At 33.3% G+C, this 26,319-nt stretch overlaps 2 protein-coding genes across 8 annotated transcripts in view; one reads left to right on the forward strand and one right to left on the reverse strand.

The window, feature by feature from the left end:
* LOC132696676 (neuroligin-1-like) overlaps nucleotides 1–15,355 on the forward strand; it is a 45,862-nt gene extending 30,507 nt beyond the window's left edge. For all 4 annotated transcript variants that reach the window (XM_060661645.1, XM_060661646.1, XM_060661647.1 and 1 more), the window contains 9 exons: nucleotides 559–747; nucleotides 1,113–1,319; nucleotides 2,495–2,961; nucleotides 5,564–5,715; nucleotides 10,736–10,878; nucleotides 10,933–11,082; nucleotides 12,434–12,814; nucleotides 13,233–13,478; nucleotides 13,547–15,355. In XM_060661645.1, coding sequence (XP_060517628.1) covers nucleotides 559–747; nucleotides 1,113–1,319; nucleotides 2,495–2,961; nucleotides 5,564–5,715; nucleotides 10,736–10,878; nucleotides 10,933–11,082; nucleotides 12,434–12,814; nucleotides 13,233–13,478; nucleotides 13,547–13,761 — 2,150 coding nt within the window. In that variant the 3' untranslated portion in view covers nucleotides 13,762–15,355. The remainder of the gene's footprint in view (nucleotides 1–558; nucleotides 748–1,112; nucleotides 1,320–2,494; nucleotides 2,962–5,563; nucleotides 5,716–10,735; nucleotides 10,879–10,932; nucleotides 11,083–12,433; nucleotides 12,815–13,232; nucleotides 13,479–13,546) is intronic.
* A 136-nt stretch (nucleotides 15,356–15,491) lies between these two features.
* On the reverse strand, nucleotides 15,492–26,074 carry LOC132696677 (sodium/hydrogen exchanger 9B1-like). Of its 4 annotated transcripts, none has more exons than XM_060661650.1 (9): nucleotides 26,039–26,074; nucleotides 24,027–24,147; nucleotides 22,610–22,718; nucleotides 20,720–21,094; nucleotides 19,662–19,895; nucleotides 18,624–18,864; nucleotides 17,859–18,129; nucleotides 17,151–17,281; nucleotides 15,492–16,929 (listed from the first exon to the last, which is right to left on the reverse strand). In XM_060661650.1, the coding sequence occupies exons 2-9, from the start codon at nucleotides 24,118–24,120 to the stop codon at nucleotides 16,645–16,647; spliced, it is 1,740 nt and encodes a 579-aa protein (XP_060517633.1). In that variant the 5' UTR covers nucleotides 24,121–24,147; nucleotides 26,039–26,074; the 3' UTR covers nucleotides 15,492–16,644. The 4 variants fall into 4 exon arrangements, with proteins under 4 accessions (XP_060517633.1, XP_060517632.1, XP_060517635.1 ...); XM_060661649.1 differs by lacking the exon at nucleotides 26,039–26,074 and adding an exon at nucleotides 24,832–24,889; XM_060661652.1 differs by lacking the exon at nucleotides 26,039–26,074 and adding an exon at nucleotides 24,533–24,662.
* Between the last annotated feature and the right edge of the window lie 245 nt (nucleotides 26,075–26,319).

A 26,319-nucleotide genomic window follows, 5' to 3' on the forward strand; every position in this document is an offset into this window, starting at 1 on the left:
AGGATTTTTGTATTAGACTTAATCTACTTTTTAATTGAGTGCTGATCCAAGTTTTGGGCCCTTTGTTGGTCTTCGTGTTTCTCCTAGATCTAGATTTCTCACAAGCCGTTTCATATCAGGAATTATGAATTTCACTCTTTTCACTCTTTTCTTTCACGTTATGCCATTCTTTCGAATAAACTTGGTGTTCTTGATGTCTTTGTGTCACTTGGTTATTTTCTCGAGCAGCTGGGTGCACTAAGTATTAAGTAGCATCCGGATTTCAATCGTTGGTTGGTTAACTGTGCTTAAATCTTAATTACTTGTGTTCGATTTTTCTAAGCTTGATAGTTCGATGAAAAAAAGTGAAATCGAAAAAATATAAACACTGGGAAAGTAATTTTCACCGCAGTATTCTGCAAACAGTTGTACAGAAGTAGCCAATATCTATGTATATGGTTCTACCACTAACCTCTTTTAGAATAATTTTATTGCCACTATTTTTCTGACGAACTTTACACAGCTTGTTTGAAAACATCGCATAGTAAAACCACGTGTTAAGGTCATATTGCTATTTAGGTTTCCTTAAAACGGGGGCGAAGGGTAGCGCGCAGGGAAACTTCGGATTGATGGATCTCGTCGCGGGGTTGCATTGGCTCAGGGAAAACTTACCGGCCTTCGGGGGAGACCCCGAGCGAATTACTCTCATGGGACATAGTTCCGGTGCTGCCTTAGTCAACTTCATTGCTGTCTCTCCAGTGGCAAAAGGTAAGTCCATGAAATCAAATAATTACAAAATAAGCTCGATCTTTGTCCCCTTTTCTCAATGACCTCTTCTCTGCCATAGGGAATTATTTTCATATTATACACACTGTCGAGCTTTTGACTCATCTGTAGGTTATGCCAGTTATTATTTCATGGGTAGCTTTATTTAGTGAATTTGCTAAAGACTGTGTTTTATAAATCACATCGCCAGGTAGATATTTCCCTAATATGTTCAACCAATAATTATATCACTGGGATGAAACTGGTCGTGGTCTTCAATTTTTGTTTTTACCTTATTAATAAATATTTATTATAATTGGACCAGTTATACGTATCTCTGTTTCTGCTCAATCCTTTTATTGTTGCAGATCTCCTACATCGGGTGATATTGTTTAGTGGATCCGCTCTAAGTCCGTGGGCAATTCAGAAAGACCCGCTTTGGATCAAACGAAACGTCGCGAAGCATACAGGTTGCCACGGCGATTTGTATGAGGATGATATGGCCCCTTGTCTAAGACTGAAATCTCTCAATCACTTGCTTAACGTTAAAGTGGACACCCCCAGGTTTCTAGCAGGTATGACATTTGCATTTGATTTTGCGATAGTATAAACTCTAAAATATTTTTAAAAAAGTATATGTGCATAATATTTAGGTGATACCGATTGTCTTGATTTTTTATGAAAGTGTCCTTTAAATCCCCAGTTTTAGTTTTTATTTTGTATCATAGCAACTGTGTCCATTTTTTTCTTCTTTTTATCGGAGAACACTATTTGTAACAAACATTTTGTTATACTGTTCATCAAGATTGGGTTGATTGCCATTCCAGAGAGAAAGTTCAAAAAATAAACTTAGATAAACTTAGATTGAACGGACAAGATTTTAATTTAAAATTAATTAAATATAAATCAATAAAATTTATCAGGTGATCAAAACAAGCAATATAGGCGATATGAAAGTATTATGTCAAAATAACGAACATCAACAAAGAATAGACGAGACACTGTTTTCTCACCGTAGCAGTGAATTAAAACGGAGACGATGCGTGGGTCGTAAAATTCAATCGCAGTTTTTTACCCACGAATGTAGCAAACTGAGGATAGAAGTGGGCAATGTTTCGCTCAGATAAAAAAACGAATCTTTATTTCCAAATTTATTTTTAAATTGACAAAACGTTAAAAGCTTTTTTTTAATTTATTATAAGAATCGTATTGGTCGCTATTCTTGAATTTTAGGAAATAAGAATGTTCTGAGCAAAAAGCCAACAGATGGTGTGTTTCCCAAAAAGTTAAATGCAGTATTTAGGAGAAAAAGGAAAGATTGTAACCTAGAAATTTGTTTTTTTTCTTTTGTGTCAAATTCACAGTATTTTTACAACTGAATTAATATTTTGTTCAAATATCGAAATAATAATAGAATACGTTAACTTTTGATTTTGAGGAGGAGTAACAAAATCATAATATATTGTGGAGGGTGTGATAATATTACCGACGTTCGTTGGTGGAAATACTGATGAGAAATTTGTCAACATAGAACTCTTTATCACTGTTCCCATTTCTATTTCGCCATTTCAAAAATAGAGGTTTTTGGTTTCCAGAGAAATCCAAAAAATCTCCCTAGAGGGTAAAATATTTACTTTTATCAGTGATACTGGCTGGAACATGAGTTTATTTCATCCGTATGCTCTTGCCAACGACCGAGCTATTGCTAGTACTCTTGTTCATCTAACCATTTTCCTTGTTTCCGATAAAGGTTTCGCACCGTTCGTCGATGGCACAATCCTCGTGAACCCCACTTATGCCCCACCGGGTGGATCGTCAGCGACGATAGCAACATCTCCAGGTTACGAGTGGGCAGATTTTTCCGAACGCGGCCTAATGTTCGGCCTTACGAGCACGGAATCGTATTTGGACTTGAACGCCCAGGACTTAGAGTTCGGTTTCAACGAATCGAAACGTGATCGTGTTTTGAGAACGTACGTGCGAAATTCGTATTATTTTCATCTGAACGAGATCTTTTCGACGCTAAAAAACGAATACACGGACTGGGAGAAACCGAGTCAGAACCCTTTGAGTGTGCGTGACGCGACTCTGGACGTGTTGAGTGACGGTCACACTGTCGCGCCCCTGATGCGAGTAGGGTACTTGCACGCGTTGGGAGGAGGCAAAACTTTTTTTCTCCACTTCCAACATCATTCGGGGGAGAGAGATCTACCGATGGTAAGTGTTGGGTATTTCCAGTGCGTAATACCTGTGGAATACCTTCATACTGTACACAATAATTCCTCTGCGGTACCCCTCGACTTGTAACAGTTAAAATACGATCGCAAAGGTACTTCAGCGCTTTCAATATTAAAAGATAATCGATTCGTTAGCTTTTTTTGTTTAATCCGGTGTTTCCCAACGTGGGGCCCAAACCCCACAAGGGGCAATTTGAAAATTAAGGGGGGCTATTTAAATGTTAGATGCATGCTAGATATCGCTGATAACAAAAAAGCAAAATCATAAAAAAATACTGCAAATAATTATTAGGTATAATTTCGTTTGACGCGACTAACATGCTAACTGGGGGATTAGAGTCCTCGGGGATTCACTGCAGAGTCCGCACAAGAGTGAAAACAAATTATTTGTCACAAAAAGAGGGATTTCAAGTATATATCTGCATTTGTAAGTTAGATTTAGGCGCAAGAAGAGGCGAAAAAGCAGATTCTGACTGGAATCTTATCGAAATCAGCAACTATTTGACTCAGAAGGGAGGTTTTACACCGATATCTAATGGTTTATAAAGGTTTTCGTTACTATAATACTTAAAGACTTGCCCTGGGGAACCCCAGATATTTGAAAACTCGCTAAACAACGCTGTTGTCCGCACCTGATCGACCCAACTCAACTTCTGTAGTGTTTCACACAGTTGTTGTTAATTTGAATGAGTGTCCATCAGTTAATCGTTGATTTAATAAATATATTTATATATGTTGTTTAGATATAATTGGTAAGTATTTGATTTTATTTATATTTATTTTAATTTTAGGATCATTTGGATTTCCAGAAAATTGTATCAACTGGAAAAAATATAGTTAACGTTTTATAGATATAACACATATTTTACCAGATTTTTTTTTAAATTTGGTTTCATACCCGCTGTTCACTATGAGCGGATGCCTTTTTATCCTTTTTGCCAGCAATGCTTGACCAACGAATCAATGAAACGAGGTCGTCTTTAAACGCATTTGAAGATTTGAGTTACTCTAAAACTTTAAAGAAACATTTCTAAGAAAGAACAACATTAAAGTTTCTATTTACTGCTCGTTCTTCAACTAGTAATTGTCTTACTGATGCTAATTATAAAATTTCTTTATTAATTGCTAAAACTGGAAAAAATCACACTATAGGAGAGAATTTCTTAAAACGGTTTTGGAAAAAGATAACAGAGATGTAAAAGTTCAACAACATTCAGTAACAATACTGTTACTAAAAAAGTAGACGAAATGAGCGAAGAAGCTGAAAACAAGAAAATTCTCAGTGCAAATGGATGAATCAACATTGAGAAACAGCGAGGCTATATAAGATATATTGATGATTCTGCTGAAGCAATATTGCAGATGGCGCCCCTAATATGATGAGCAAGAAAAATGGCATATGAGACTTTTACTTTACACTGAAGTAAGATGGAAACTGCTTGAAAAGATTTATGGAACTGTTTGATACTCTTAGTGATTTTATAAGCGACAAACCTGAAATGAAATACTTGTTATCAATCAATGGTAAAGCATTTGTAAGTTATTTAGCTGATATCTTAAAAAAAACTAAATGTATTAAATAAGCAACTTTAAAGAACAAATAAAACACTTGCCGGCGCCAATAGAGTTAGTTATATCAGAAACATATTAACAACAAAAACTTTGAACAGTTTCTAACTAAATTGGAACTTGATATTAAATCTCTATGCGGCAAGCATCCAGCGCAAGGATCGCACTAAATTAGTATAGAAAATATGTATTAAAATTATTTTGAATTTGACCTTCACTTTTTCATTATATCATTATATGTTTTAAAATATTATTTACTGTTTTTTGATAGTAATTTCATTTTTATTTCTTAAGTGAACAAATTATTTTTTTAATGTCAAAAACGATGTATTGGGGGCATACAAATTTTAGAAAATAGTTGGGAAACACTGCAAGCAGTATCGAAAATGCGCTTATGAAAAGTTTTCAAATCATGTCGTTTTACATCGTGTTCTTTAACCTCATGTTTCATAACCATCGTGTTCTTAAATCTCTGATAAAACTGGTGGAATCAAAACAGTACGTTTTTTACCAAAATCCTCAGCAACTTCTGTACGCCATATTTAAGAAACAAGATACATGATGACCCTATCTGAATAACTCAGAACATTTTTTACACAATTCTTAAAATGGAAATTCCAATTGAAACCAATTTTTAAGACTATAAAAAAAACACAAATTTTGAAGGCGTACCAAATTGCTAATATGTGTCGCTGATTCGATGCTTTTTAGAGCAGAAAAAAATGGTCAATCAATAATCTTTAAAAAAAGTGTTATAGCGTAGCACTCTGCATATTTAACGCTCCAAATTCATCAGTTGGTGACGTATCCCTTTAACAGATTCGCGTCGTGTTAAACTCCAGCGCATGTGATTGCTCTTTCCCGAAATTGTTGAAATCCACAATTGTGAGAACATGAACTTTAGCAGACGCGAGTCTTTTTTCTCACGTGTTCGATCGGTACAAGCGTGTTATTACAAACATCTTTTATTCTTTATATAAGTTGCTTTTTCGCTAATTGTGCGATTTGTATAGAGAGCTAGCAGCGTGCGCGGAGAAGATTTGCCTTATATACTGGGATTGCCTTTGATAGGCGGCGGTCCTTTTTTTCCGCACAATTACAGCCACGGCGACGTCGGAGTCTCCAAAACGCTTATACAATACATCAGCAATTTTATCAAAAGTGGGTGAGTAACAAATTCAAGTAGACGCATTCTGATACAGTATATTGCTTACTTTTTAATTATTCATTGGCTGATGTACCTTGCAATTTATCTTGATAACATTTTAATCCGCTGTAACTTTTTTGTTTTTAAAGATGTCAAGCTAAACAGAAAAACGAAATGTAGGGTTAATAGCCAAGTTTTTTCCAAGTGACGTATAAAACAAAACACCATCAATCATATAAGCTTACATCATATTGTTTTAAATGGAACACCAGATATATGATATATGTGTTTAATAGAATATCTTATTCCGATTACAATGATGTAACACATTTTATACAACGTTGATTGTTGAATTATTGTTCAAGTCATTAATGCATCAAGTATAATTTCTAAATAATAAAAGTACAACCGCAGCTCGTTATCAGCATATAAGACATTATTATCCAGAGCGCGGAACTCCTTGAAACCAGATATTTTCAAGGCTGGCAAAGAACCGTACTAAATGCTAAAAAGGTATGCCGGAATCATAATGTTTTAAATGAACAAAATAAGGCAAACATATTAAGATTAAGAAACAGGTATTTCTCGGGGATCAATCCACTCAGGTTTTGAAAGAATATTAATATAATTTTGTAAAATTTCGTAAAACTCAAAAACTAAGTGAAGAACAATGCTTGGATTTTTTAAATAGACATAATGAAAATAATAATTTTCTGAAAAATATTTTATGGACTGATGAAAGTTCATTCAATACAAGAAAGGGTTTTAATAGACAAAATACGCGATAATGGTCTTTAAGTAATCCAAGACAAATACACGAAATAAAAACCCAGGGGTACCAATCGACTAAAGTATGGTGTGGTGTCATAGATGGGCATATTTTGGGTCCGATACTTATGGATCAAAAGTTAACTGGAGTTCAGGAGATCTTTATTTGCAACTCTTAGAATACCAAATAGAACAATACATAGGAGATTTACCCCTAAATATATCAGCGCTGATTATATGGCAGCAAGACGGTGCCCCACCTCACAATGTTGTGCAAGTTAAAAATTTTCTTAACATAGAATATCCCAGGGGTTGGATAGGGAACGGCGGAACTATGGATTGGCCAGTCAACAGCCCCGACTTAACGTTAATGGATTTTTTCTTTTGAGGACACATAAAAAATCACGTGCACAGAACTCGTCGTGGAACTTCGGCAAATAATTTCAAAGGCAATCAATCAGTTACGAGACAATCCGGAAACGTTACTAAATGCAAGACATCATACAATTAGAGTGTATGAGAAATGTGTTCATGAAAATGGTGGTCACATGCAGCAGTATTTAGAATAGTTAAAGAATTTTTTACTTTAGTATGTCTTTTTATTTTTAGTGTTTTTCTTCTTCTTTAATTTGCAAATGATTATTGTTGTTGCAGTCAGTCACGGCACTCTTTGAATTGATATAAAAATGTATTATTTACTTTATTTATTAAATAAATTATAATCGGAATAGGATATTCCATTAAATACATGTATAATATACAGGGTGTTCCATTTGAAAAAATATGATGTAGGCTTATATGTCAAAAAATTGATGGTGTTTTGTTTTATACGTCACTTGGAAAAAAAATTGGCTACTAATCCTACATTTCGTTTCATTGTTTACCTTGGTATCTCTATAAACAAAAAGTTACAACCAATTAAAATGTTATCAAGATAAATTGAACGCATGGTACGTTTCTCTCGATTTATATTTATAAGGTTCAAAATGTTGCAACTGAATAACAAGGTTTGATTTATGATAAACTTTATTAATTTCTTGTAAGCTCTATATTAGGTTAAGACGACTCTTGAAAATCAGGAAACACTTTACAAGAAACTGAAAAAATATCTATGACATATTTGCTCTAATGTTTTCCGGCAATAAAATATGGCGGTATCATCAGCGTCGTTTGGTATCTATCCACCGCTCTCTTGCAGAATATCTTTTTGCTGGATCCACACTACTCTCGTGACTACTATTAATCTTACTCTGCACATTGAACTAAAGCATTTCATACTCTATTACAAAGAATAAGTCCAATTTGCAATGTAATGGTTAGCGAGTATTATGTTTTGAGCATTATTGTAAATATTATCACGCTCGGTCCGCATTTTAACAGTTTCAATTAATTATAGAGGGAAAAAGCCAATCAGGAAACAAAATTTATTTATGTTTTATTTCATTATTTTGTATATCATGTTCGAGTTCTAGAAGACTCCACGAAGTTTCGCTACATAAGTTTGTAAGAACAATTGAACTAAATATCGGGATTTTTGCTCATTCAATCAGCTTCCCGTACAATCTGGAAATCTTATATTAGCAGAGGTTTAAGTATTTCGTTATTCTGTACTGTAACTGAGAAGTGGCTCTTTAGATGATTGTTTTGTACGTTTCCATTAGATTATGCGATACTTTTTTGCGGACGTTATTTATACATAGTATTTATGTTTATTTGCTTCTTATAGCAGTCTCGTTATCGTATTCGCCCCCCGATTTTCAGTAAACGCTTTTCCGTTTCAATATTTACCTCAGGCCTTTTAAGTAAAACGCTCCACCGCAGGTTTCTTGCGAACGCTCCGTAGAGTCACTTAAACTTACACGAAATTCGGGTACCGCGAATGATCAAATTAGTTATTCAATTAAGCGGGGTAAACCGGCGGAGTATATATTACCGGCAAATTGTCCGGGAGGGTGTTACCCGCCCGACCCTGAACGCTGTGGCAGGGCTTAATTAAGGCTTCCGGATCGAGAATAAATTTTGGCCCCGGGGAAAATTCGACTCTCGCTTTTCAGGTGCGAAATTTATTGTACGAGTTTCCAGACTTTGTCGTCATCAAATCTATCTCGCGCCGTTTAACGAGGCCGCTTCATACAGGCACTGCTACGAATAGAGAGAACAAGGGGAATTCTCGATATTTCTACCAAACGTCTACACTACTTACAATAAACCATGAAATTTAGCCATTTTCCTGTAATCTAGATTAAGGCATGCAGAATTAGTATCAACATACTTACATGGAACGGCACAATATGAAAGATCAATTACTTATCAACTCTGCCGCAGCTACAAGAAAGTACCAAAGGAGATTTCTACTATCGTCCCATCGCTCTTATAGAATTTACTTTATTTTGAATTCTATTATACGTTATTATTGATTTATCTCAAATATTTTGGCAAATACGATTATCAAATCTAGTCGAAACCATTTTGAAATTCGCCTGTATGATATTACATATTCGGATCGAACCTAAAATTATAAACAACTTTTGTTTTGAGACTATATCTATAAATAATATAATTTAAGACTATTGTTTGAAAATTGGACGTCAATTCAATTTAATGTCTACTCCCTCAAACGAGTCTATGCTTTAGATAATGAGCTTTTCGCAATTTCCAAAATTCAAAATTCGCATTTTTATAGTACCACATTTTCAAATATGCCAATGACTTCCGTTATTGTATGCTCTTATATCAATTTTTTTTTCTAATATTTTAAGTTTTTTAAGGTTCATTAGTTCTCGAAGTATATTCCCTGATTCGATTATTTGTGACACAGTGTATGGAGTGCACATGAAATGTATTTCTCAAAATACACTTGAATCTGTTGGAAGTATTAGGTATTGGAATAACTAATCGATCCAACTCATACGGAATAAGAGAGAAATAAAATTTTGCATGGTTTTAAAGACCAATTCAACAGAGTAAGATTAATTTGCTTGGCAATTCAGTTTTCTTTTTTCCACACAATTAAATAATCTCTTTTTTATTGCGAGATAGTTAAAAAATATTATTGAACTGCAAAACTTAGTGGTCTTAGCCGTATTCCGTTGTACCTATGATGATGTTAAAGGTTCCGAGACGCACTTACCTGAGCAAATTTACTTTCCGGTAGTTGTTGGTAAAATTGCGGTTTCTAAAAATGACAAAACTAAATACTCTTAATGTGTTTAATGCTCTTCGCCAAAAAAACTCAACATTCGAAATGGCAAAAATAGTTGAAATGTGGTTGAATGGAAATAAAGAATGTGGAACCTGATAACATGTCGGAGAACACTCTAAAGTCCCTTATTATTTTTCTGACTGCCCGGAACATGATGACTAAAATTTAAAAATGAATTTGTATTGTATATAGTAGATTTTTTTTAAATAATAACAATATTTATTACTATTGATCAATTTTCATTTTATTTTTTTATTCTGTTTTTAATTACCTGACGTTACCATAAATATTATTATTATATTTATTGTTTTAATAAACTACATGTACTAACGCTCTCGTCACATTACTTAGGAACACGTTAATTTAGGAACGAGGTGTGTAGGTCCTCACAAGTGAAATACAGAAAACTATCATTGCAATTCAACTGTACTTTGCGATAAGTACATCGTACGTTGCGTGCGTAAGTTGTCCACCCTGTTTAATACTCCCTATCATTGCAAAGTTACATTTTACTACTCTCTCGCGTTAAGAAACCAATAGTACAATAAAAGAAAAATATTTTTTAAATTTCAATTTTTGTCTAATTTTCTGTGAAAATTTTTTGATATTTGATAAAACTACCTTTATTAAACTGGTAAACACTGCCACATTTTGATGGAGATATTCTGTAACCGATATTTCATCTTGGTAAAATGTTCAGAAATCTTCGAAAGTATTGTTTTAAACAGTATTTTTTAGTGTTACTCTTTGATTTGATATAAAAATATACTGTTTAAGTTACCGAGTCAACTAAAATTTATCTCAGACTTTTTAAGATTAGATAATGGTTTTTCTCTTTTCTTCAGTCAGTGTTTTTTACGCAACTTTCAAGGTAGCGTGAAGAAGTTGCATTTTAGAACTTGTTTTTAAGGTATCTCAAAAATACTTAATCAAAATCTCTGAATTGAACTTTAAAACACCTTATGTGGAAAATTCAAGTTCAGTTCATGGTGTTGCTTCATATTGATAGTTATCAGTTTGTGAGCTGCTGTACATAATGAATAAAATCTTTTGGTAAAATCGCCATAGGGACCCCAACGGTGGCGTCCCCAATGCGCCAGCGTCGAAATCGCACAACTCACAACTCGTTAATGGTGACAGCAATAATGTGGATGACCATCCACCTTATTGGGATGCGTACGATACCATCAACCAATTTTATTTGGAATTGGGTAGGGGCGCACATCCACATAAGTGATCTCGAAAACTCAATGACAAATTTTCAGGTAATCGCCCGGAGATGAAAAATCACTATCGTGGTCATAAGATGTCACTGTGGCTGAACTTAATACCACAGCTTCATCAGCCGGGCGACGCAGATGAAGTGTCCATGAGACACCACCATTTTCAAGAAGAAGACGACCAATATTATGACGGTAAATATACAGAGTGTTTTAGATGTAACGTTAGTTATCTTGGAAATGGAAAATATTACCTCACAGGTTGAATTTTGACGTTTGTCAATTTTAATAGGAATGTTAGAGAATGTATTCGTGTTAGTTTGCAATACTGTACCCAAAAACTAACGGACATAGAAAAACTGTAGGTTAACTGCCGTTTACCACACTTGTTGCATTATATACTATTTCCATAAAAACATTTCGCAAACATTTGTTTATTAAATGTGATATCAAATGTCAAAGAGACAGAGTGTTGAAAGTGAATATGATTTTTTTTCTTATTTTATAAAAAAAAATCATTAAATTTTGCCTAGAATTTTAAGGTAATATTTTTAAAGCTAATAGTTTATTAGCTATATGTTTTTTTAAATATGTGATCCCCTGAATATTTTTGAATCCTTGAAAAGAACTAACATTACCGTTCCAATAATATGATACTGATATTTTTCTCGAGTCCTATCCTAAATAGTGAATAATTTAATAAGTAGACTTTCGACGGCGTCGTCATTATAAAGAATAATAATATAGATTTTGGCTCTTCATGCGTTCAGTTATAGACTGACCCGTGAAATACATTGAATTAGATATTTTATTTTATAAAAGCCTGAAAGAATTCAGAGGCAATGTATACCACAATCAATATAACTTCAAGATATTTTCGGAAGATTGCGACACAACTAATTAAGAATAAAAGGTAAATAAATTAAATACTTAATTAAATAAAGTAAATAAATTTAATACTTACAGAACACGAACACAGTGGTTCCTCTCAAAATGTAACCGAATATGCCATTTCCCGTTAATTTTAATTGGAAGGTTTATCTAAAACCTACCTTCTAAACAGCTAAAGCGTAATTTAACAACCAGCAGTAGGTATGTGTTTGTTTTCGATACTAGGGTTGCAGAGTCCAAAGCCTACGTGTTCAAACAATAAAACTTTTATTAATAACTATGAAAACTATAAGCCTTAGAATTATTATTATTACACCATAAAAATAAAAAGAAGAGAAGATTAGAAAATATTTTCTGGAAAACACAAAATTATCTATAGCAAAAAAAGTTAAAGCGATTTTTAAAAAATGGTACATTTTAACCTTATAACTATCCTTTGAGTTGGTACTATGCAAATATTACCTTTTCAATAGTGTGCACAAATTGACTTTAAGTTTTCAAAATGGCTCTCTCAAATTAAACCCGGGCGCATTATATAATTTATATAGCAGCAATTAGCAAATTTTTGTTTATGTTTTAGTATATACAAACATGAACAGTGAAAGTTTGACTTTAAGTATATGTTATAAATGATATTTATAATTGTTATTTCTAGGTTTCGTTAGACCTCAGACCAAAGAGAGACCACCGTTGTTCCACTTCAGTCCGTTTCCATCACCCTCGGTGGTCGTCGCACGCTCCTCGATGGCCACCGCAGCACCAACACCATCTCCCCCCAAATCCGACACGGCTCTCCAAGCGACCACCACCGAGTGTCCCCCCAACACGACAATACTCTTCCAAAACAAGAACTCCAATAATTTACTCAGAAAACTGGCTTCCAGTCACTATCAATCATACACCACTGCCTTAACGGTCACAATAGCAGTGGGCTGTTTTCTGCTTCTGCTAAATATACTGATTTTCGTGGGTATTTACCATCAGAGAGATCAGGGGAAGAGTAAACAGAAACTTAAAGAAGATTCCACCGAAGCAGGTAAGTAATAAAAAATAAATTAGCGAGTGCTTTGAAAATAATTAAATTGTCAAAAAAGTTATAAAATCAGGTTGAAAATTTTGCAGTGGTATTTCTACCTCAAATGGATCATCCTGAATTACCGCAACTCTAAACCCTTCTAGAAACACAGCTGAACATTACTAATTTAAAACTAGAATACAGTCTTAGCTTTAATCTACAATTTTATAATGTTTGTACAATAACCAATTAGTAATTACAAATTACATTGCATTATTTATTCAATAAAAAGTTTCAAAATTTGTTAAATAGGGAATTGCATTTCAAGTAAAGTTTGAATCTAGTTGGGTTAGATAAAATATTTTCCAAATAAGCGCCACCAACCTTTTTCTATGGGGCAACTTATAAATAAATACAATAAAATATTGTATGGTAACAGGAAGTTGCAGTAGTTCGTCGGCCGAGGCGTACGAGAAGGCGATGGAACAGAGACAGATGCAGTACAACTGCAAGAAAGGCTCTTACCACGATGTTTCTGCCGATTTGGACAAAAATGCCTTCCAGTCTTATCCGGGAGACTGCGTCATGAGAAAAAGCTCCATGAGTGACATCCAGCTCACCGAATTGTCCCTGCAAGATTTCAGCTCTTCACCGTCACCCATCAAGCGTCCAGAAGGTAGAGCAGGTATGTGTATACAACAGCTGTTCTCTTAAATTTCTTTCTTTACGCAAATTGTAACATTATGTTTACAGGTAATGCGTCTCCATTTCCTCCAGATGTAACAGCGACCACCGCCTGTCACCAGAAGGAAGAACAAGTGAGTCCGTCGATTCCAGAACCGCCCCCGCCCCCAAAGGGTCAACCGCCCCTCTCCTTCAACCAGACCGGGATACTAAGGAACCACGGGCTGCCGAACACTCCCGGAACGATGAAAAAACGCGTCCAAATTCAAGAGATTTCCGTATGATGAGCGTCAAAGTTCGTACTATTACGTTATATGTTTTGTATTTTATAAGAAATGTTTTAAATAAATATATATAAATAATACTAAATCATATCTGACTGACCGACTTTAAGCCAGTAGATATTATTACAAAATAAATAAATCAAAATTATTTTAGATAAATGTGTAAATAATGTCTAAGGGTGATTAATGATTATCGTATGTAATTTGACTTTATTGTTCCGTTTTGTTCGCAAAACCGTGACCACTATTAAAGTATTCGCATTTAACAAAACCGAAATCGGTTATTTTCAGAATATATAGTTTTTAGTAACGAAATATGTTTTAATGTTCGAAGAATAATCATAAATAATCATAACCACATCCACGTTTGCTATGGACAATGATTTACTTAGCAGTCGGGATTGAGAGGTTCTAATGTACCAAAATTCAACACATTTAACATTCTCAGAACGTATTTTGATATTTTAACGTTATGTTTTGAAACTGACTTGTTGGTTTCACGATTCACAATCAATCCCGGAAAAACGAATTGTGATTGAGTTGATTAAACAGACATTTTTAAAACCACAAGAACAGTTTAGTTTGGAGAATAAAATCTGGATCCATCTCTATCATCGTACCATCTACTATCATCAAAGGAGTGGGGAGAATAATATTTTAGCCGACTGAAAACAAAATCCACCTTATAGTATTTTTCTTCCACAAAGTAAACTTATCACATGCACAGCTTATTAGCGACAGGATTTTTATATTAACGAAACCAATAAATCTTGAAAGAACAGACCCAATGTTAATGAAAGCTTATTTGAATTTCATGAGAAGCTTCGAGTTGAGTCACAAATTAATTAAAGAAGACCAAGGATGGCAATATAATCAAAATGCAGCTAAAACGATGCATAGAAACAACAACAAAACACGAAATTACATTGCAAAAAATCAAAACTTGGACGAATCTTCAAGGTCAGTTCAGTAACAAGTAATGAAACCAAGGATGGATTTCAAAATTAATTTTTTCCAAAAATCTCTAGGACGTATTATAAATATTTCGCGAAATCTCAAAAAAATGTTTGAAATATTACATTTAATGGAACGATTGATTATTATTATTTTAATAATTTATTATTTTTTTAATAATATTTAACTATTATGTAAAAAAATAAATCTTTCACGAAACATTTATAATAATAAATTCTAGTATACTTGGAACACTAATTATTATACATGATTCTTGTAAATATTCATTGCAATCGATATCGAACAGAAAAATATATGCGATATAGGGGAAAATAGAAATATTATAAGTTATCGTTTAAAAAATTGTCCTGAATCAAATTATCTAATAAACAGAGAACAAATTCAACATTTTTGAATAGCGAGACGGGAGCCTCTCTAGTCCTCTTTTTCGAATTTACATAATGTACCGAAAACTTGTAGTGGTAACAGTTTTGCCTATACATTTAAAAATACATATTTGAAATATCGTTTCTGTGTCATCAATCAAAAAGAATAAGATCTGGTACTAGATGGAGCAAATAAACAAAAAAAATCGTGGAAGCGATATGAGCTAATAAATTTTTTTAATATTTTCATGAAATGTTTTTTATTCCATCAGAACATATGAACATATCTACAACTACAATATATTTCCTTCATAATTTTATGAGACTGAGAAATACGTAAATTTAAGATGTGCGCATTTTAAAGTCGAAGATGACAGTTTTAATATACTTTGAAACGCTTATAGATTTTTTTAAAATTCACTTGATTTATAGGACCACAACCACAACAAACAAACCAAACACAGGCAAGTCTCAAAAATTTCGAATAAAAACATATAATTTTTTGAAACAATATTATTAGTCGTTATAAAAAGAAACACTAGCTTTTCTCTATACCGTTATTTTGTTTTTTTTTTTATTTCTTAATTTAAGCAAGCTCTTAAGTAAATTTAAAGTATAAATCAGAAATAATTTGCTTTCTTTTTTTTTAATTGTCAATATATATACTGTGGCGGATCACCTTATATATGCAATAAATACTCTATTCCGTTGTCGGTATTATCTACGTTCTCCATAGACTCCCAAAATCATTAAAATATCTGTTGGCATGACGCTTACTTTCACGTTTGTGTACTCAAGCTTGTATGCCGCTTAAGTTTCCTATTCCAAACAACTGTAAAACGTGTCAAAGCCCTTTCATAATAATATCTCGAGACTGCCAAAATTTCAGAGAAAAATTATATAAACTTTTTTTTCTATAATATTAATGAAGTTGATGGGGGTTTGCTCTTTGATGTGGAGCCGAGGAAACTTTTATACGAACCATTTGCAAACACTGATACCACGAAGGTACATTTTTACTTCACTAAATAGTATTCACGAAAAATAGTTAAGACGCAAACATCGATTTAAACATTGTTTCCAATTCATTGGTTTAAAATTCTCTGCAGAAATTCGTAGTCGTATTGCTTAAAATAAACTAAATATTATATCTTAATTTTATACGCCAAAGAATATCTATATTATATTCTGGCTTACTTATACAATAATATTAGAATATTTTTTCTAATAGCCTGTAGCATCTCACCCTTAAACTGTTCGCAATACAGTCGTTAATACGGTGTTACTGGATCCGTTGTCGTATAAATAAGTTGTATCGCAAATAGGAACAATATCACAAACTTTGTATCTTCAGAAGTGTTTTGCACTGTAAATCTAACGATTCAATTTTCTTTTTTATAATTTCGCCGGAATTAGGATTATATTGATGTGGGATTTGCTTATCTAATGATAGTATATTGACTCTTTCTAATAAGAGCTTTTCATTATTCATCGAAATGTATCATATTCACATCGACGCATAAAAAAAATTCTATTAAAATAATCACACTTTGGTATTGGCATCAATAGTGACTATTGAGTCTTGGTTTTGTTCATCCTCTTCAATAGTTATGTCCCTGAGAGAGCGTCTGGATGATCTACGCAGTTCTTCTGCATTTATCGGTTTCGTTCTCGTCAACATTTTTGGTCCCAAAAATGTCATTAATATGGCAGACGTTGGGGCAGTTAGTATAATTGCCAAAATGCTAATCATCAAGAACTTTTCTGCGTAACTGTGTTCTTCGGATTTTTCCGGTACCAGACTGAGTAACGCTGGAGCTAACGCCGCCTAAAACATATACAGGGCGTGTAGTAAACTCTTAGATAAAAGCTTTCTACTGTCACCAAAAATTATTTTATACTGAAGTTACAGTTAAAGAATAAACAACATTTCTAGGGTATTTTTAATAGTAATTCGAATCCATTTTTATCTTTTTTTTAGCCTGGTTTGTACCCATTTTTATAAACTGAGTAAACCAACAAAATATGTTAAACGTAGTGACATCTTACTTGGACGGTTGCCTTGGACATCAGCGCTATGGCGGAAAACAGCTTCTCCTTTAAGTTTAGTCCGCTCTTAATTCCGAATAATACTGTACTCAAAATTCTAATAATACTGGAGGCTATTAAGATTCCCACCCCTGAAAGAAAATTTACATTCTCAGGCACGACTTAATCATAGCTAAGGGTTGTATTTATAATCATTCCTTGAGGCGTTCTTATGTACTCGACACCTCTAGTATATATTATTATAAAATGGGGGGAAGAGGGCTGAAGGATTTATTGGATTTAACCAACTACTTGAATTACGACCCTAAGAGGTAATGGTAAACATTTTAAATTGTGCGCTAACATCGGGTATCTGTTTTTGAAAACGACGAGGTAAGTAATTTTGTGCTTCTACCGAGTCGTCTAGCATATACTTTACTTCATTGTAATTGTTTCTGTGCATCTTAGTTTCATGAATGTTGCTCTGCCTACAGTGGTATGTGCATTCTTCATATGTTTTAATTCACTGCCCTGAAAGTGGGCTGGATGAATTATTATATTACACCTTCAAAAGATAAAAACCAAAATGATGCACCAGAAAGCGTTTTTAAAAACAGCAGTCGTGTTAAATGCACCTGTGCAAGGCGGCAAAAGAAACTTCTCTGATTCTAGATGTATGTGCGTCTACAGAATTAAATTATCTTCAATGATACTTGATACCCTACTTACCTATAAGTACAATCTGACCATCTAACTCGTTCAGTCTAATTTGAGCACCCGTAATGCCAAAAAGGATAGGTTCGAAAAACATCCAAATAATTTCAAAACTGACGGCCACAGGATTCTCCTCATTGTTCCAACCCTGTTTCATCCATCCTATGATTGATGTGAATGCAGCGACGACGCACGCCAATGGCCCTGCCCCACCGTAACCTACCGCTGTGCTGCCGAAAACGGACAACATGCACCCCGCAAACAGCAAAAATACCCTCATAGGAACCTAAAAGGATTATACAGACTTGTTGTCCATTCCTAGGAAAGAAATCACGAACTAAATCAATGAACTCCATATATCGGACTGAAAGGACTCTGGTAATGCAGCCAATTTTGTAAGACTGGTAACAAATATGGAAATTGTAAAATTGATTTTATCACATCTGTGAAATTAATATATTTGGTATTTCGGTATTCTTTACCTCTCGATTTAGACGTTTTAAAGGTCAATTGCTGATAAGAAAAATTAAAATTTTCCCTTTTTCAAGAAATTAAATTAAAATTAAAAAAATTCATTAAATAATAATGAGAAATAATTTTAGCAAAAATACATCGACAAATAAAGTAAAAAAAAAGAGAACAGAAGGTACGAGGCAGGATGAAGACAACAATCCCGATTACTAGCCTACTGTAAAATTTGCCTCACTTTTCTATTGCGCAGCCAGTGCCACTCAAGTTTATATCGAGTCCACTGAACTAACTACTTCAACGTGTACTTGCCACGTAAGGATCGCCTTTTTCGGGGAAGAAATAAGCGAGTATTCCCCAAAAGATGCCGAATCCAATCCCGCCAATTACCGACACAGGACCCTGTACGATAATGTTAGTTAGGGAACTCGCCGAAAACATAACACTTTGCATTATTCGAAATACAGCCACAGACGCCGCGTCATCTATGCCCGCGATCGCGATGATCAGGGTAGGTATTCCTTTGGAAACACCATAGCCTTTTGATCTCAGTCTGCAAGTAGAATTAATAGTTCACTTTAAATTTACAACATTAATATAAGAATATCTAAAAGTTCAGATAGCAATTGTAAATAAAGATTTGGGAATAAAGAATTTGCCATTGATTGTGATTATCAAACTGTGAATGTGTGTCAAAATAAGTTACACAGTAAAATTAAATTCTAAACAGATAAAACGAATTAAATAAATTAAATTAATTAAATTAATAAGGGGCAGTTAAACGCCATACTAATTTGACGCTCTTTTTCTGTGACTATGTCAGAAAGCCCAATGTATATATTTAGTTGAAGATATTCCTACTCAAAGCTGTGAAATATCATTGATGCAGAAAATTGTTCTCACTTTTAGCATGCCTTAAGCATGCAGATCTATCCGGAGTACCCGATTTTCCGCAATACATTACTTCAGCAACAAAGACACGAAATGGAAAGAAATAGAAAACAGAAGCAGCTCAAAATATACAGAATCGCAATATATCAAAACTTCCAGGTTTTATGCATAAACCTATGCAAACAGCAAAAACCATTTTCTAAATTTAGATTTCGTAAAATTTTTGTTTACACGTTTTTTTTGTCACCTTATAATACAGAAAATTCCACAAATGCATGTTACAATTGTGTTGTTTCAATATATATATATATATATATATATATATATATATATATATATATATATATATATATATATATATATATATATATATATATATATATATATATATATATATATATATATATATATATATATATATATATTATATATATATAAATTATTGTTACCAACATTTACCTTAACAAACAAGGTACAGTCACAGCAGGTGATACTGCCGCCACAACGGACCCCAAAGCAAACCCATAATCCCACGGAAGATGAAGGAATAAATGAGTAGCTGCGCATATGACACCTGCTTCGACCAGCCAGGGCAGCAAACCCACCAATAAAATACTAAACTTCAGTCTGCGAATTGCTGTCGGATCCAAGTCCAACCCTGCTCTTATAAGAATTATCACCAGGGCTGTACTCCTGCAGCAAAAACAATACATAATTATTGGTATTAACATAAGTTTCTCAATTTAAACCGTCTTGTCTCCTGAATAGTTTAAAATTACAAAAATTTAACATTGAAAAAACTTAAATTTTCGACCTCCTAGTACGATGTTTTCTATGCAATCTATACATAAACTACGATCCAGCAATTTTACGATACAGATGCGGGTGTACAAACGCGATTTAATGACGATTTTTATATATTTTGAAAATTTGAAATAAATCATTCAAATCAAAAGCACTTTTCTCACGCACTCTGCCAAGATACGCTAAGAGTACGCTAAATGTGAAAAAATAAAACTAAAATTCTCAAATTTTGGAGACAAAATTACGGAAAAAAAAAACAATTGACATATTTTTTCAAGCCTTAGAGCACCAAATTTTATGGAATCACCTCTTAAAAGTATCATCACTGATTCATTATTATCCTAGCCATTTTTGGCATAAAATATTAAATATCTGGAAGACGTATAAAGGCTATTAAAATGCTTAGAAGTAAATTTTGTCTCCAAATTTTAAACACTCTGGCGGTGTGAATAAAGCTTGTGCTTTTTTATTTATCCGTTAATTGTCAACATATAAAATCTTTCATAATATTTTCGATATTCGTTAACACATTTTAAAGGAAAATTACAATTTTGATTGATTTTCATTGTAGAAACGAGTTTAAATAAAGTAATTTTTTACATTGCAAGGTAATTTTCTGGTTTCCTCAACTTCACCTTCAACTTGATGATATTGAATTAGATGGAGAATTAGATAAGATATATATTTTTTAATTGATATATTAAACTACCTACCTCAAATTTTTGGTTAACGTGGATAGCGACGAATCCAAGTTCACCACACCGACATTTTGCAGCAGTAGTCCCGTGAACAGCATACCAATTAATCCAGGTAGATTAGCAAGGCTTATCACCCATCCTCCCAATTTGGATATGATCACGAGAATGATCAGCTGAAATATGGGTCCCTGGGGTGCCACAGGGTCCCCCACGATGGTGTAAAAGACGTACCAGCTCACGATTCCGAGGATTATCAGGGTGACAACTCTCGAAAATCGCCGAAAGGTCGGACAGAAGGGATACGGGCATAAGTAGGACCAGTATGGTGGTTCCCATGAAGATGTTGACTCTTTCGATCGACATTTTAGGCAAAATGCATACCACCAAGACCTAGGGAAAGATAGCACAACCGCTTAATGGATGCTAAATTAATAGTTTTCCAATTTTTAACATTGTTCAGGAAGGTGTTAAATTTATTTTTACCTCTTAGAATACTAACAGATTAATTAGGTTAATTCTTGAAAAGGGGAGTTGGTATTGAACATGAATTTATTGTAGTAAAAAACAACATTCAATTTTTTGTATAAAAAAGTAATTTTGAAAATTTATCAATACAATCAAAATGGGGTAAATTCTAGGGATTTCGGAAATAATTTAGTATGTTGACTGCCAACTGAGAAATAACTAGTCCTAGATTTAATGTTACTACAATAAAAGAACAAAAAATCAATGTTGGCTTTGGACAAAAAATTTCTTAAAAACGATTCAAAAAGACGCCATCTGTGGGAATTTTTTATGATTCTTGATGATACCTATGGACTGGACTTAGTTTTTAATAAGACAATATGCTAAAATCTAAGTGTCATTTTTCGCCAGATTCCTAAAAATTACCATGGCAGTCAAAGTGTAAGCTACTAGAGGTCAATGGAATTTATGTGCAATTATTGACTATTTAATTGAATCTGAAGAGATTTGTAAATTATCTATTTGTGAACATTTTAATTTGCACCCCTATTAAGAGGCTGTGAATAAGAAATTGTTATTTTGCGACTCTATTTTTTTTGTGTCGGCGCTTTTTAAAGTAATTCAAAAATTAGAACACCATGTGACTCATTGGAAATATAGCAGAAAATACCATGAACACGGAACAAAACTGTCACTAGAATTTGGTTAAGAGAGGAATTTCAACGTCCACAAAAATTTTAGAAAAACCTAGCTAACAAAATAAAGATGATTTTTTAAAATCATTTATATTTGACGTCCAGACACCGTTTTATAGGATAAAAATACTGCTGTAATTCGCCCTAAAATATAAATAAAAGACCCAATAGCTAGGATCCACGATATTTTGACAAAATTTGCAACATATGCTAAGCCTGTTCAACAAACAGGTTCTTATTATAAGATTATATTCGTGGGTGGGCAGTTTTTACATTTGTAGTTGATGGTTTTTAGTAATTTTGAGTATAAAATGTGAAAATTTGATGTCCTAACGAGATACCAGTAGGAGTACCTTATCTGTGTACAAAACGTGATATTTTCAAATTCTTTAGTCAAATCAAAACGACTAGAACATTGGGGACAACCATTACCTGCCCATGAAGATAATTCAATACTAACTTATTTTATTCAACAGAGCTCAAAAAGTTTAGCAAATGTATGTTTTAGTCAAATATCTTTCAAAAATATTTAAAAAAAGAATCTCAAAAAGAAATAGGTTATGTCCTTTGTTAATAGAAACATTTATTTCTATTTAAGGGAGGAGAGTAAGTGGTTAAAAAGTTGAATGTAATTAAAAAAATACCATGCATATTAAAACTAAAGCTTTCTCGGTCCAATCTTATTAGCATTTGAGCCTATTTGAGGATCACTAATAGCTTTAAATGTGCATATCGCGCTATTTACCTAGGATTGTCATCCCCGTTATCCGAAAATCGTGTTTTGGAAAAACGAGATGCTGTCGATTGGCTCGATAATTTTCTAGTCCTTGGTTCATGGATTTCTCGGTCTAAAACTGAAATTAACCGCAATCAGATGAAGGCGTGGGAACATACTATCACAAAACCGCTGCTACTTAGTTTTATTTTTATCACAAATTATTGCTGAAGACGCTACACAAATATATTGACTGTTACTTTTTTTTCCGTTTAATTTTTTTTATATTTGAAGCACTGCATGGAAGCCAGTAACGGCTGAATTGAGTTAGTGACTCTGGAAAATGTTCACAGTATTTTAGACTAACGGAGACCTACTGAATATAAAGTTTGGTGACTTAAATAATTTTTAAATAGTAACACAAGACGGTACGGTTCTAAAACTAAAAAAAGGCCTACCCTTAGCTATCGCCGGAGAACGGAATCCAATTATTGGTGAAGACACCATATCGACAAAAACACAAACAAATGGAAGGACAATAATATTTCGTCCTACTTTCGTGCAGTGCTATTTTACTATAACATTGCCTTTTAATTTTACTACGGTTGCTTGTAAAATGGGCATCAACAGGTAGATTTCTTTAACGAATCATGGCCAGGTCGGACCCCCCCTGGATATTACTTAGGGGCATACCGTTAGATGAATACGTCGAAGCAACGTTGCCATCGCGGCATTTAGGGAACATCAACGAGAGTTTAAAAGGGATAACGGAAAAATAGTCATGTGCGACGAATTCTCATGCTCATATTTGTTATGCTTACTATCAACAAAGTTAGGATACCGACAAAAGAAAATGTATTTATTTAATATTGGGAAATATAAACTGAAATGAACTGTGAGCGACTAAGAAGTTGCTAAATACCGTAAATATCCCTAAGCAAGCAATAAAAGGGTAACTTGTGAATAACATGAACTAAAATTTATTAATATGGGTACTGGGAGGTAATAAAAAGTTAAATAAATCAATCAATTAAATCAACAGGATCGACAAATTAAAAACAGAAAATCAACGCACTATAAATAATTTATCCAAAGGGTTTGGCAAAATATTAAAAATTAATATAATGAAAAATAACTATAATTTTAAAAATCATTTGCTACCACTCACAGATATATTTTATTTTATTTTACTGTGTGTTCAATTACTGCCTCAGTATTCTCCATCCCCAAAAATTCCCGAAGCAAGTTTTCATACCAATATGTCTAAAAAAAACTTTATTGCCCTAAATGAATGCCAATCACGATTTTTTACAAAGATATATTCTGCTCAATATTATTAATTTCACGCATTTAATATTAGATTGCTTTTTCCTAATGCTCAAGTTTCTTTTTTTTTGTGAAAGTAAAACTAAATATGTTTTATTTCCAAAATAGATTCATTGCTTACCCAGGGCCGGATTATCAAGTCCACTTAATCCATTCCTATTGTTCTTCATAATTTCAGGATTGCAATCGCCATCTTTTAAGTCGTATTTGGTCATGTTGATCAACCGATGTATCCACTAAAACTAAAAATAAAATGTATTACATATATTGAAGCCACGGGGGCTGTATAGTACCGGTATTATTTTTGGGCTTAAACTTAAACGATCGAGACCCCAGCTTAGCTCCGCGACTAACACTTTTTGTGTAGTCGATTTAATTAACATTCAATAAGAAAAAACACGTGAAAAATAACATAAAAGGTTGTGTTAACTTAATTTATAGTATAAGCGCTTCATAGATTTTAATTCATTAGCGGATATATCAGGTAAACAAGTTCGTATGACTTTGACAGAGGCGTATGAAAACTAGATATATTCAAACAAAAAGCGTCTATTAACACAAAATAAGTATAAGGGTTTACAATATTAATAATAATAAATGAAATCAAATAAATTATATTATTCTTACAATTTTCAACTTCACCGTTCTAGATTATCTTGAACCCTAAAATTGTCCTTCCGATATCTGGTTAGAAATACGATAAAAGTTTCGCTCCTAAAAAAGTCGTGCAATCTGGAGAAACACTTAATTCGCATACAGGATGAAATGGAGTTGCTTGCGAAAAACATTTCAATGCCCTTCCTTCAAAAATTATTCAATACTTTCAACCATGATATATGATATAGCACAAACGCAAAACTTTACACCAGGCAAATTAGGGGTCAAATCGGACCACCATTACGCTTGGAAATAACACTAGCTCTTACCTACAAATTGAATCTGTTGAAGCACAGACTAACAAAGACAATACTAAATTGCGGCACAAGTCTCCACAATGCTAACGAGAAGTTTTCGACGCGTTCCCGCAATAATAAATTAAAGTTAACGAATCTCGTTTAATCAAATCAGAATTTAAATACCGGGTGTTACAACTTACTAGCGTTTACCCTTCTATCGGACTGTTCTCTATTTTAAACATCTACAGGTATAACTAACCAAAACTAACCAAATATAATCTTTTAAGATCAAAAAGTTATTGGACCCTGCTTATTTTTTTTCAAAATGGAATAGGAATATTGAAGAAATAAAACAAACGCGCCATACCTATAACCACGAACAACCGTATTTAAAAAAAAATGCCTTAACGTATTCTTCAAATATTATCGCGTAATAATAATATTCACTCCAAACTTTAAAAAAATGAAATATAAATCAAATACGTCATTGAAATATGTTTCTATGACTATTAGTTTTTGGGTACATTTTTGCAAAACAGCAGGAATACATTCACTGAGTGACAGGTCACGCGACCATCAGAAATGAATGGCTAAAATGCACTGAAAACAGTCGATCACTATCAAATCCATCACGCAAGAACCGGAAGGGCACATCTAATCAAAACATAATTGAGTATTTTATAGTAGTATCTATGACTACAAACTAACATACAATTCTTTTATAACTTTAAATTGACCACACAAATGTAGGTTTCTTTCTCACAAAAATTATATGAGAGGGATAACACACATTCCATTTTCTAGTGGGGATTGTAGTGTATATTTGAGTGTGTATCAAATTAGTAATATTTATGCAGTGTGCACTTATTATAACATTACATTGAACCAGTCTTTAATCACTAGTTACATAATTCTGTATTCTGTCGCATAAATATTATTATTTTCACAATTATACTCTTTATTTAAAATTGGGGCATTGGTAATTGAAAATTTAATTTTGATCTAATACAAAAATTCGCGACCGCTCAACTGCCAAGAGCAAAAGAAAATATCACACTCGGTATCGCTAGCCATATTTTATAATACCACTTTAATGGAGTAAACTGATAAATGTATATTTGTTTTATTGAGTGGAGACAACAAAACCATAGTTACATGATCAATTTAGGTTTCCCATATCGACGCTTGATATCAGTTATAAGTAAATGTAAATAAATAAAAAATAAATGTAAATAACCTAGAAGTAGGCACGTCCAATTTTGCTGCCATTTTTGAGCAATGGCGGACTGATAGCTTTTATGACGACACCAATAATGAAACCCATAACCTATAACAAAACTAATATAACACGCATAAAACACAAAATAATTAACGAGGATAAAATCACTTCATTTACAGGTTGTCATTATTTTTAAACTTCATTCAAACAACTTGTTTGAATAGTTGCTATAACTATGGGTTCGTTTTAATCCATAGCATACCATAGTTTCATTAAAACTGACCACGGGGCATACTACA

The sequence above is a fragment of the Cylas formicarius genome, unplaced genomic scaffold (genome assembly GCF_029955315.1).
Source record: "Cylas formicarius isolate icCylForm1 unplaced genomic scaffold, icCylForm1.1 PGA_scaffold_1__22_contigs__length_36826433, whole genome shotgun sequence".
In the NCBI taxonomy this organism is placed as follows: Eukaryota; Metazoa; Arthropoda; class Insecta; order Coleoptera; family Brentidae; genus Cylas; species Cylas formicarius.